Here is a 12,137-nt window from a genome sequence, read left to right on the forward strand (position 1 = left end):
GTGACTGCAGGGACACAATCTGCCTTCAGGCCCCTGGTGTCCCATGTCTGCCTGCCTTCCCTTGTGCCCAGGCCTGGGGCTCTGCAGGTAAATGTCTGCACCCAGAGCTCCCAAGACAGAGCTGGCATGTCCCAGGCTACCTGTATGAGCTCCTGCCACAAAAGAAATGCCATCAGCAGCTCATACAGCTCCAGTGGAGGTCTCCCAGGCCTGAAGAAGAGGACTCCAGACCCTTCCAACCATGAGCTGCCCCTGGGATGCTCTTCATCCCCAGGGATTCCACCAAAGAAGGCCCACACTGAGAAGGTTGCAGAAGGGCGGGTGGGACAGCCATTGGCAAGGAAGGAGTGTTCATGTACTGGGGACGCCAGCAGGCCACGGAAACGGAAATTTCCTTTGCTTCCTCACCACCGAGGGGAACCTCTGTGGCTGCCACCACCTCTGGAACTGGCCTGTCCAGTCACCGCTGAAGACCTAGACTGGGAGAAGGAGAAAGTTCTGCAGCGCATCAACCGCCTTCTGATGGGTGAGACCAAGGCCATGTGTGACAGCACTACCATGGCCCCCCAAGTCCATGCATGGGACCCTCCTGCATTGGGAGGAGGGGCCAGGCCTGTGGCATCCCTGGGCCTTAGCCAGAACTTGCTCCACCATCCCAGTACCACCACTGTGGCAGCCTCCACCCCAATGTGGGTGGGTTCTGCTTTCACATTCCAGAGACACCCTCCCACCTCCAACCTTAGTGTCCTCTTCCCCCACAGCCTGCCAATTGCTGCTTTGGCCCTTCCTCCCAGACCCTCTCCCAGCACGCTGGCAGGCCTGGCTCCACAGCCAGTGGCTCCCTTTGGGGCCACCCTCATGAATACCAGTTTGCCTTCCCAGTCCCTCCATGTGGGGCCTCCATCCAGCTCAGGTAGGACCTTCCTCCCCTCTCACCAGGATCCAAAGCCCAACAGAACACACAGGGCCTCACCTGTGGACAACACCAGCAGGTCAACTCCAAGGGTGCGGCAAAAGGCTCTGCTTGGGAAGCAGGCTGTCATGTGTGGAGCCACCATTCCACAAATCTCTGGGGTTCCTCATGGGAAGATGCCCATGTCCCTCTCCTTTGCCAGCCCTCAATCTGGACACCTGGCAGCTTCAGGTCCAGGAGCAGCCCCAATCCCACCATTGACTGCAGGCCCCCCAGCCTTAGCCAGTCCAAAGCAATCAGCCCTTGGGGCTGACACACATCAAAACCACACCATGGGTTTTCATGCCAGCACCCAGGCACATTCTGCTGGCAGACAGGCTGCAAGGCCTGCTGGGCCATCAAATGCATTGGCTTCTTCCTTTACAGCTGCCCCCCAGAGGACAGGACCTGTGACCAGAGTTTGTCCTGACAACAGGCAGCCCCAGTCAACCTGTGAGAAACAAGTTCCATCCCCTTCCAGGCTGACAGGGTTAGTTACATCAAAGGCCACTGGAAGGACAGACTTGTCCCCAGGCCTGACTACTCCCACAACAGCAATGAGCATTTGCTCAGAAAGTAGAGGCACCCCCAAACCCAGAGAGCACCAAGGGGCAAGCTTGGGACAGAACAGCAACAGTTACCCTGGCCTGAGCATTACCGCTGCATCCAGAAAATGCAAAAAGCAAGAGCAAACGGGGGCAAGGAAGCACTGGAGCTCCTACCCTGAATGCCACCCCCCAACACCTGCCCACCCAGGAACACCTAGGCTCATCTCAGGGAACCAACACCACCCCCAGAAAGGCTACTTCTAGTAGCTCATTTGTCCCTTTCACACCAATGGGATCTGGGAGCCCAGACTTGCTCCCAGATCTCATATCAGCCTTTGGGAACATGTGTATCTCTTCCCAAAGAGGAGGGACCCCAAACAACAGAGAGCAACCTGAGGCAAGCTTGGGACACAGTAACGCCAATGTCCATAGGCAGAGCACCACCACAGGGACCAAGGGGCAGAAGGGAAAGTGCAAGTCAGGGCAAGAAAACACTGGGGTTCATACACTTACTGCCACTCCCCAAAACCTGCCCATACAGAAACCCTTAGGCTCTCCTGGGGGAAAAAGGACCACCCCAAGAAAGACCTCCTCTACTTATAGGTCTGTTCCCATATCACCAATGGGATCTGGGATCCCAGACTTGGTCCCAGGTTTGACATCTCCCAGGGCAGCAATAAACATCTGCTCAAAAAGTAGAGGAACCCCCAAAACTGGAGAGCAAAATGAGGGAAGTTTGGGACAGAACACTAAGAGTGTCCCTGGCCAGAGCACTACCACTGTCCCTAAAAAACAAAAGAACAAAAGAAAACAAAAAGAAGGATACACTGGAGTTCCTACCCTGAGTGCCATCCCCCAACACCTGCCCACCCAGGAACACCTAAGCTCATCTCAGGGGAACAACACCACCCCCAGAAAGGCTACCTCTGGTAGCTCATCTGTCTCTGTGACATCAGGGGGATCTGGGAGCCTAGACTTGCTCCCAGATCTCATATCAGCGTTTGGGGCCTTGTGCATCTCCTCTTAAAGAGGATGGACCCCAAGCAACAGACAGAAACCTGGGGCAAGCTTGGGACAGAGCACCTCCAGTGTCCATAGGCAGATGACCACCATGGGGACAAAGGGACAGAAGGTAAAGTGCAAACAAGGGCAAGCAACATTCCTACATTTACTGCCATCCCACAAATTCTGTCCAAGCAGAACCCCTTAAACTCTCCTGGGGGAGCTAGCACCACACACAGAAAGGCCACCTCTACTTGTGAGTTTGTCCTCATGCATTCAAAGGAATCTGGGAGCCCAGACTAGACTCGAATTTCATATCTGCCTTTGGGGCCATGTTCTTCTCCTCCCAGATTGGAGGAACAAGAAGCCCAAGACAGAGCTAATGGGGCAACTTGGGCTTCAACACCTTTAGTCCCACTAACCAGACCATCTGTATAGTGACCACCTTAAAAGGGAGAAAAAACAACTCTGTTCCTGGGGCTGAGGGGGCCAGTCTTAAGTCCACCCCCTGCAGAAACCACGAAGTCCACCTTGGGGCACCTATACCTCCGTGAGCAAGGCTGTATATTCTTACACCCATGCCCTGACCTCTCACCCTGGCAGCTCTGCATCTCTTAGGTTACATTTCTTACAAGTTACAGGATATTTATCTCTTTTTCTCCTTAATCTTACATTTCCAGGAAATGAGGCATGAGGAGATTGCATATAAACTGACAGGCCATAGCAGGAACTCTCCTTGCCATTCCTGTCCCTAAAGTTAGGTATGGGGCCATGTGTAAGATGGAGAAAATCTGAGGCAACACTTAGATGCCAGAGAACTTTTTGAATATTATTGGGCATTACTGTAAAAGAAGGCCTAGTTCTTATCAAATGTATGATTTACTTTTGTTTCTAATAATGGGTGAGCAAAAAACTTATAAAATGGGGTCAGTATAGATACTGAAAATCAATTTTATAACTTGCGTGTTTATGCACAATGGTCTTATCGCCTTAAATTAACTTAAGTTGTTATATTAGAATTGGTATTTTTTAAGGTGTTAACAAACAGTAGTTGTAATTAGTAAGGAAAACACAATATAAAATGAATAAGTGTAAAATTATATTTAATTTTTATAATAGCTATGAATTAAGGAGTATAATTTTGTATAATTTTAAACAGTTGTATAAAGCATTTTCTGTTTCTATTAGGTACATCATAATTTGTATACCAACAATTAATCTTTTCAATTTAAGTTTAAATGAATTTGAATGATTATTTTAACCTGGAATGAGATGAGAGGTAGAGTTTTATTTTAAGAGAGGACACAGAAGCTATCAAAAGACATTCGGTGAAATAAGAAATACATATGTTCAATGAGCACGGGACAAAAATTTCCACTCATTAATACTAAAAAAGAAGCAAAAGAATGACTAGATTTTACCTAACAAAATAGGAGTAATATTTACTGTCGTTAAATGTTGTGCCAATTCAAGTTTAGGGAATTAGTTCTTTTAAATATTTTTGGGGAGAATGTAAATGGGTAGTATCAGGACAGTGATTTAATAAGTAATTTAAAAGTCTTAGAATTTTATGTGCCATTGACTTATCAATGATATTTTAGAAATTTATGTTAAAATAATGTTTATTTGAAAGCTGAGAGATTAAAAATAAATAAGGTAATCTCCAAGCCTTAAAAAAAAAAAAAAGTTTATTTGTAAAGAGAGAGCTGTAGGAATATTCCTGATAGCTGTTTTTAAGGTAGCAAGAATAATTTAAATGTCCAATATAGGGTTCTGGATAGATGAACTATATGCTAAAAGATCTGGTATTAAAATAATATTGGGTGCAATTTAAAATAATTTAGAAGTTTAAAAACTATTAATATGATTTTATATTTATAAAATGCATATATGTATATATATAAGTTATGTGCTTAATGTTAATAGTAGTTATATATGAATAATAGAATTTTAAGATTCTTATGTATACTTCTTACTTTTTCTGAAATGGGTCTCTTGACAAAACTAAGGAAAGATGTTTTAATTTTGAAATGCACCTTAGTTTCTTATCTATTATCTATTATCTATTCTCTATTCCATATTATCTGTATCCATATTATGTATCCATATATCCATTATATATCCATATTATCTATTACATAGATTTTCACATATAATGTTTTGGATGAATTGAAATGTTAACCTAAATTAACATTATGTCTGAAACATGAAGACACAAGTTAAGAAAGTTTTTAACCCCCCTTGGGAAGGTGTCACTCCTAGTTAGGGTACCAGGAGAATATGCAGTGAAGGGCAGAGCACACCTCCATAGCCTGTTCACCATGCATGTCCTAGATCTGTCATGTGTTCAGATGCCACTGCTGCACAGTGCTGAGTCCTGTTCCTCTGCTGCTCACTGGAACTCTCCTGCCTCCACCCCAACCCTTGCCTTGGAGGCCTGCCCTAGTACTGTTACCTGCCCTGGGATCAGTACTGGGCACTCACTTTCACAATCAAGTCCAATACTCAGGAATCCTCAGGTCCAAGTCTCTCCTCTGTTGATTTTGAGCATTCGCCCATGGCCAAAAACCTCAGTGTGCTGTTTAGATTCTCTCTCTTGATTACAGACAAGTGCTGGGTGCCTCTAATACACCATCCTGCCCCTCTTGTCTGAATTTGAATTCAATCACAGCATTTTCCCCTGAATATTTGGGTGCAAATGCTAAGAGAGCTCATCACTGAGGTTTCCAGGAATTGGGAACTTCCTGTGAATTCAAGGCAAATCCCTACAGCGTCATTTTATTACCAGAAAGCTTGGGTCTATCATTGTTGATTCTCTTCACCACGGCACTCATTATGATCAAGACGTGTTTACATCATTCACCAGACCATTCCTCAGAGGATTGGATTTGCTCCTGGCAATCAAAAAGGGGACCAAAGATGCCAATTCTGTGCTGAAATCAGTCTGAATATAAAAGAGTTGCCAAAAATGGTGGGGCCCAATTTGCAGGCAATATCCTTTTGAAGATTGGCAATGAGCTTCACCTAAATGCCCAAGACTGGTGGAAAATTTAAATATAAACTTTCAGGATCTTTTTCTCCAGTTGGCTTGAGGCAAAGCCCCATCATGGAAAGGGGCTCAGAAATGCCTTCAGGATGTCCCAAGGTAGAGTATACCTGACTTCATTCAAATAATTTTTTTTCCTCCATTTGTCTCCAAAGTAATTGACAAACTGAGTAAATCTTGAGGACTTCTCTGGAGACTGTGTGCTGTGCACATTTCCATCAATATGGAAGACAGAAAATGTGACACAGGCCCTGAGATGGAGGTAAGAAAAGAGCTGGGGTATGCAGATAGGAGACTAGGGCCCCACCAAGTTCAGATTTCTTTGAAAAGTAAGACCACAGTGAAACAGAATAGAAAGACCATGCCTGTAAGGCTGAGCTTAAGTTGAGAGTGAGCCATCTGTGGCCCAGAGACCAGACCTTTCTGAAAAGGGACCAACTGCAACACAGTGACGTTAAACTGACTGGAAAAATGGTATGTGAAGAGGATATTGTCACTGAATACCAAGCCAAGGACTGGACTGAGGGCAGATTTTCTTTACCCCTTAGATGCATATAAATCCCAAGACAATACTCACTCACTGGTCACCCTCATTGGAATCCCATCCATGAAAGACATATCCTTTCATTCCATTATTTTCCTAAATTCTGATAATTGACCCTCATCTGTCCACTACTGGTGTCTGTGATATTCATTCATTGAATTCACAAAACAAAGAACCAACTCACTCCATTGTGTGTGCTGCAAAATGCCTTTAGACCAAATATGTCAGTACACTAGACTGACATGGGAAATGATATTAACTACTGCCTGGCTACAGGAATGGAAGATTCCAAAATTGAGGCATCATGAGTTCACACATGGGAGATCCTTTCAGACAACACAAAGAAGGATGCATTCTCCATGTTAAAAACATGAAGAGATGCAGTACCAGGTGCAGGGTGGACTTTTTCTGGATGTTGTAGTGAGGGAGTGTGTCTGTCTTCTAGCTGTTTGGCAGAAAAGATCAACCTGCACAGGTTGGGAGGATGCCTTCCTTGACTTGGTTCTTGCCTTGACATTCTCAATGGGGTCACTGGGCTCCACATCCAGATGATGGTATCCCACTGCAGACATGCAGAACCAGGTGAAGGATGTACTTCTTCTTGATGGTGCAGAGAGACAGGGTGTGCCTGTCTTCCAGCTCTTTGTTAGATCAATGTCTGCTGGTCAGGAAGAATGCCTTTCTTTTCATGGATCTTTGCCTTAGCATCCTCAATGGTGTTACTGGGCTCCACCTCCAGGGTGATGGTCATGCCACTCAGAGTCTTCATGAAGATCTGCATCCCACCTCTGAGGTGCAGCACCTGGTGCAGGGTGGACTCCTCCTGAATGTTGTAGTCAGGGTGTGCCTGTATTACAGCTCTGTGCCAGCAAAGATCATCCACTGCTGCTTGGGGCAGATGAAATCCTGGTCTCAGCTGGGATGTAGATCTTCATGAGGACCCTGACCAGCAAGACCATCAACTGGAGGTGGAGCCCACTGTCCCCACTGAGAAGGTCAAGGTAATGAATCAAGACCAGGATGGCAACTCCCCTACCCAGAAGGGGTTGATGTTTGCTGGCAACAGATGGACAACTGGCGCACCCAGTCTTACTTGAATATCCAGGAAGAGTTCACTTTGCATATGGTGCAGCGCCACAGAGGTGGCATGCAGTGCTTCATGAAGACCCTGAAAAGCATGACCATCACCCTGGAGGAGGAGTTTAGTGACACAAATGAGAATGTCAAGGCAAAGATACAAGACAAGGAAGGGATTCTTCTGACCAGCAGAGGTAGATCTAGCAAAGAGCTGGAAGACAGCACCCTCTCTGACTACAACATCCAGGAGTCCACACTACACCTGGTGTCGCATCTCAGAGGTGGAATGCAGATCATCATGAAGACCCTGAAAGGCATGATGATCACCATGGAGTTTGAGCCCAGTGACACTAGTGAGAATGTCAAAGCAGGGATGCAAGAAAAGGAAGGCATCCTGCCTGACCAACGGAGGTTGATCTTTGCTGACAAATACCTGGAAGAAAGATGCACCCTGTCTGACTATGACACCCAGAAGGAGTCCACCCTGTACCTGGTGCTTCACCTCAGAGATGGGGTGCAGATCATCTTCATGAATACCCTGACCAGCACGACCAGCACACTCGAGTTGGAGCCCAGTGACACCATTGAGAATGTGAAGGCAAATACCCAAGAGAAGGAAGGCATTCTTCCCGAACAGTTGAGGATGATCTAGCAAAGAAAGGGAAGACAGAACCATGTGTGACTACAACATCTAGGAGGAGTCCACCCTGCACCTTGTGTTGTGCCTCAAAGGTGGGATGAAGAGCTTCATGAAACCCTGACAGGCACAACCATCACCCTGGAGGTGGAGCCCAGTAAAAGCATAGAGAATGGCAAGGCAGGGATCCAAGAAAAGGAAGGCATCTTACCTGACTAGCAGAGGTTGATCTTTGCTGGCAAACACTGGAAAATGCCTGCAACCTGTCTGACTACAACATCTAAGAGGAATCCACACTGAACCTGGTGTTGCACCTAAGAGGGGAGATGCAGATCTTCATGAAGACCCTGACTGACATGACCATCACCCTGGAGGTGGAGTGAGTGAGACAAGTGAGAATGGCAAGGCAAAGATCTAAGACAAGAAGGCGAGAATCCCAACCAGCAGAGATGATCTTGAAAAAAGCCAGAAGACAGTAGCCTATTGAATTTCAATCCAGGAGTCAACCCTGCACCTAGTGCTGCATCTCAGAGGTGGGATGCAGATATTCATGAAAACCCTGACTTGCACGACCATCACCCTGAGGATGCACCTCAGTGACACCATTGAGTATGTAAAGGCAAAGATCCCAGGTAAGGTAGGCAACTCTCTGACTAGGAGAGCTTGAACTGGTGGCAACAACTACAAGACTGTTGCACCATGTCTGACTATAACATCCAGAAGTAGTGCACCCTGCACCTGGTGTGCATGTCAGATGTGGGATGCAGATCATCTTGAAGACCCTGACTGGCATGACCATCACCCTGGAGGTGGAGCCCAGTGACACCATTGATAAAGGCAAGGCAATGATCCGAGACAAGGAAGGCAATTTTTGTGACCCGCACAAATTGATCTCACAAAAAGCTGGAAGACAGTAGCCAGTCAGATTTCAAAATTCATGAGTTCAACCTGCACTTGGTGCTACATCTCAGGGGTGGGATGCAGATCTTCATGAAGACCCTGACTGGCATGAGCATCACCATGGAGGTGGAGCCTAGTGACACCATGGAGAATGTCAAGGTAAGAACCAAGTCAAGGAAGGCATCCTCCCTGACTAGCACAGGTTGATCTTTCCTGCCAAACAGCTGGACAACACTAGATGCCTTCTGGATGTTGCAGTGAGACAGAGTGTGTCTGTCTAAAAACTGTTTTCCAACAAAGATCAAGCTGTGCTGGTCAGGGAGGATGCCTTCCTTGATTTGGTTCTTGCCTTGACATTCTCCATGGTGCCACTGGGCTCCACCTCCAGGGTGATGGTTCTGCCAGTCAGGGTCTTCCTGAAGATCTGCATCCCCCTTCTGAGGTGCAGAACCAGGTGCAGTGTGGACTCCTCCTGAATGTTATAGTCACACAGGGTGTGTCTATCTTACAGTTCTGTGCCAGGAAAGATCAAGCACTGTTGTTTGGGGGAAATTAATTCCTTGTCTCAGAGGTGGGATATAGTTCTTCATTGAGAATGACAAGGCAAAGATTCAAGACAAGGAAAGCAATCTTCCTGAGCAGTAAAGATTTATCTCACAAAGAGTTGAAAGACAGTAGCCTGCCAGATTTCAACATCCAGGGGTCTACCCTGCACTTGGTGCTGCATCTCAGAGGTGGGATGCTGATCTTCATGAAGATCCTGACTGGCATGAACTTTACCCTAGAGGTGGAGCCCAGTGAAACCATTGAGAATGTCAAGGCAAGAATGACGTCAAGGAAGGCATTCCCCCTGACCAGCACAGGTTGATCTTTGCTGGAAAACAGCTGTAAGACAGACACACCTGGTCTCACTACAATATCCTGAAGGAGTAGACTGATGTCCAGCTGTTTGGCAACAAAGATTAACCTGTGCTGGTCAGGGGGATGCCTTCCTTGACTTAGTTCTTGCCTTAACATTCTCCATGGTGTCACTGGACTCCACCTCCAGGGTGATGGTCATGCCAGTCAGGGTCTCCATGAAGTTCTGCATCCCACCTCTGAGGTGCAGCACCTGTGCAGGATGGACTCCTCCTGGATGTTGTAGTCAGACAGGGTGTGCCTGTCTTCCAGCTCTGTGCCAGCAAAGATCATCCACTGCTGCCTGGGGGAGATGAATTTCTTGTGTCAGAGGTGGGATGTAGATCTTCATGAGGACTCTTATCAGTAAAACCATCAACCTGTAGGTGGAGCCCATTGACACCATTGGGAATGTCAAGGTAATGACCCAGATGAGGATGGCAACCCCCCTAACCAGAAGAGGTTGATGTTTGTTGGCAACAACTAGAAGACTGGTGAACCCTGTCCTACTTGAACATCCAGGAGTCCACTGGCACCTGATTCTACACCTCAGAGGTGGGATGCAGATATTAATGAATAATCTGACTGGCATGACCATCATCCTGGAGGTGGAGCTCAGTGACACCAATGAGAATGACAAGGCAAAGATCAAACCCAAGGAAGGAGTTCTTCCAACCAGTGGAGGTTGATATGGCGAAGAGCTGATAGACAGCACCCTGTCTGATGACAATATCCAGGAGTCCAAACTGCACCTGGTGCTTGCCTCAGAGGTGGGATGCAGATCTTCATGAAGACCCTGAATGGCACAACCATCACCCTAGAGGTGGAAGTAATTGAGAATGTGAAGGCAAAGATGCCAGTCAAGAAAGGCACCCTCTCTGACCAGCAGAGGTTGACATTTTCTGGCAACAGCTAGAAGACTGGTTCACCTTGCCTGCCTACAACATCCAGAAGGAGTCCACCCTGCACCTGGTGCTGAACCTCAGAGGTGCGATGCAGATCTCCATGAAGACCCTGATTGGAATGACCATAATATTGGAGGTGGACAACAATGACAGCAGAGGTTGATCTAGCAAAGAGATGGAAAAGAGCACACTATTTGACTACAACATCAAGGAGTCCACCCTGCACCTGGTGCTATGCCTCAGAAGTGAGATACAAAACTTCATGAAGACCCTCTCTGGCTTGACCATCATCCTGGCGGTGGAGTCCAGGAACACCACTGAGAATGGCAAGGAAAGTATCCCAGTCAAGAAACACATATTCCGGGTGGGCCCCGCCCACACAGCCAGCTTCTCCAGGTTCTCGGAACGGAACTGGCCCGCTAGGGAGAGACTTTCTGAACAGAGCAGGCTCCGAGTCCCGGAGCTGCCGCAGCGCAGTGTACTCCTGCAAAGAACCAGCGGAGAACCTCGATCTGCAAACAGCCCCAGGGATAAGGGCAGGGCAGCCGGAGACCTCTTCAGGCGGCTCTGCCCACTCCGGCAGCGGGCTCTCTTCACGGGGCGATCCAAGATGGCGGCCTAGAGGGAGACTGCACCCCCATTCGCTCCAGATCGCAGGAGTTAAGAAGGGGAGGCATTGAGAGACTCGGACTGAAGTGGAGCCACGGGTGAGTCTGCCCACTGGGTAAAGCTCGGCCCGGGTGGCAGGCCCAGATAGAGGTGGCTTATCGGAGCCAGGCAGGGCAGCTTGAGTCTTCCCAAGGTAGTCTTCCACACTCCGGCAGTGGGCTCTTCCCACACGGCCAGCTGCACGGTGCAGGCCCACAGTGAGAGCATTTCCGCACAGAGCCAGTTCCAAAACGTGGAACCAGTAGGGGGCTAGGGGAAGTATTCTTCGAATGAGCTGCTTTATCAGATTCCTCCAAGACATCAGGCTACTGAAGGCTGGGAGGTGATACACTGGAAATCTACTGGGACACTATAAGCCAATAGTGGAAAACTGCAATATCTCAGGGTCCCACTGACAACTGACCATTATGAGAAAACAAGGGAAGAAAATGTCCCAAACAAACCTAGATACTACATCAATAAAACCCAATGACAGCACAGCAGAAGAAATGTCAGAAAGGGAGTTCAGAATGTACGTAATTAAAACGATCAGGGAAGCTAATGAGGAGATGAAAGAGCAAATGCAGGCATTGAAGGAGGAGATGAAAGAGCAAATGCAGGCATTAAATGATCGCACCAATCAACAGTTAAAAGACCAAATACGGGAAGCAAGAGATCATTTCAATAAAGAGTTAGAGATACTGAAAAAAAACCAAACTGAAATCCTTGAAATGAAGGAAACAATAAACCAAGTTAAAAACTCCATAGAAAGCATAACCAATAGGATAGAACACCTGGAAGACAGAACCTCAGACATTGAAGACAAAATATTTAACCTTGAAAACAAAGTTGAACAAACAGAGAAGATGGTAAGAAATCATGAACAGAATCTCCAAGAACTATGGGATATCATGAAAAGGCCAAATTTGAGAATTATTGGGATTGAGGAAGGCTTAGAGAAACAAACCAAAGGAATGAACA

At 47.0% G+C, this 12,137-nt stretch overlaps 2 protein-coding genes across 2 annotated transcripts; both read left to right on the forward strand.

Moving 5' to 3' along the window:
* Positions 1-7,158: 7,158 nt before the first annotated feature.
* LOC124974416 (polyubiquitin-like) lies at positions 7,159-7,821 on the forward strand. The gene has a single exon (XM_047537695.1). It carries the CDS (start codon positions 7,159-7,161, stop codon positions 7,819-7,821), a length of 663 nt encoding a protein of 220 aa, XP_047393651.1.
* Positions 7,822-8,344: 523 nt separating this feature from the next.
* Positions 8,345-10,671, forward strand: LOC124974417 (polyubiquitin-B-like). The gene is made up of 4 exons (XM_047537696.1): positions 8,345-8,438; positions 9,369-9,526; positions 9,990-10,022; positions 10,516-10,671. Exons 1-4 carry the CDS (start codon positions 8,345-8,347, stop codon positions 10,669-10,671), a joined length of 441 nt encoding a protein of 146 aa, XP_047393652.1.
* Positions 10,672-12,137: the final 1,466 nt, after the last annotated feature.

This window comes from Sciurus carolinensis, unplaced genomic scaffold (assembly GCF_902686445.1).
Source record: "Sciurus carolinensis unplaced genomic scaffold, mSciCar1.2, whole genome shotgun sequence".
In the NCBI taxonomy this organism is placed as follows: Eukaryota; Metazoa; Chordata; class Mammalia; order Rodentia; family Sciuridae; genus Sciurus; species Sciurus carolinensis.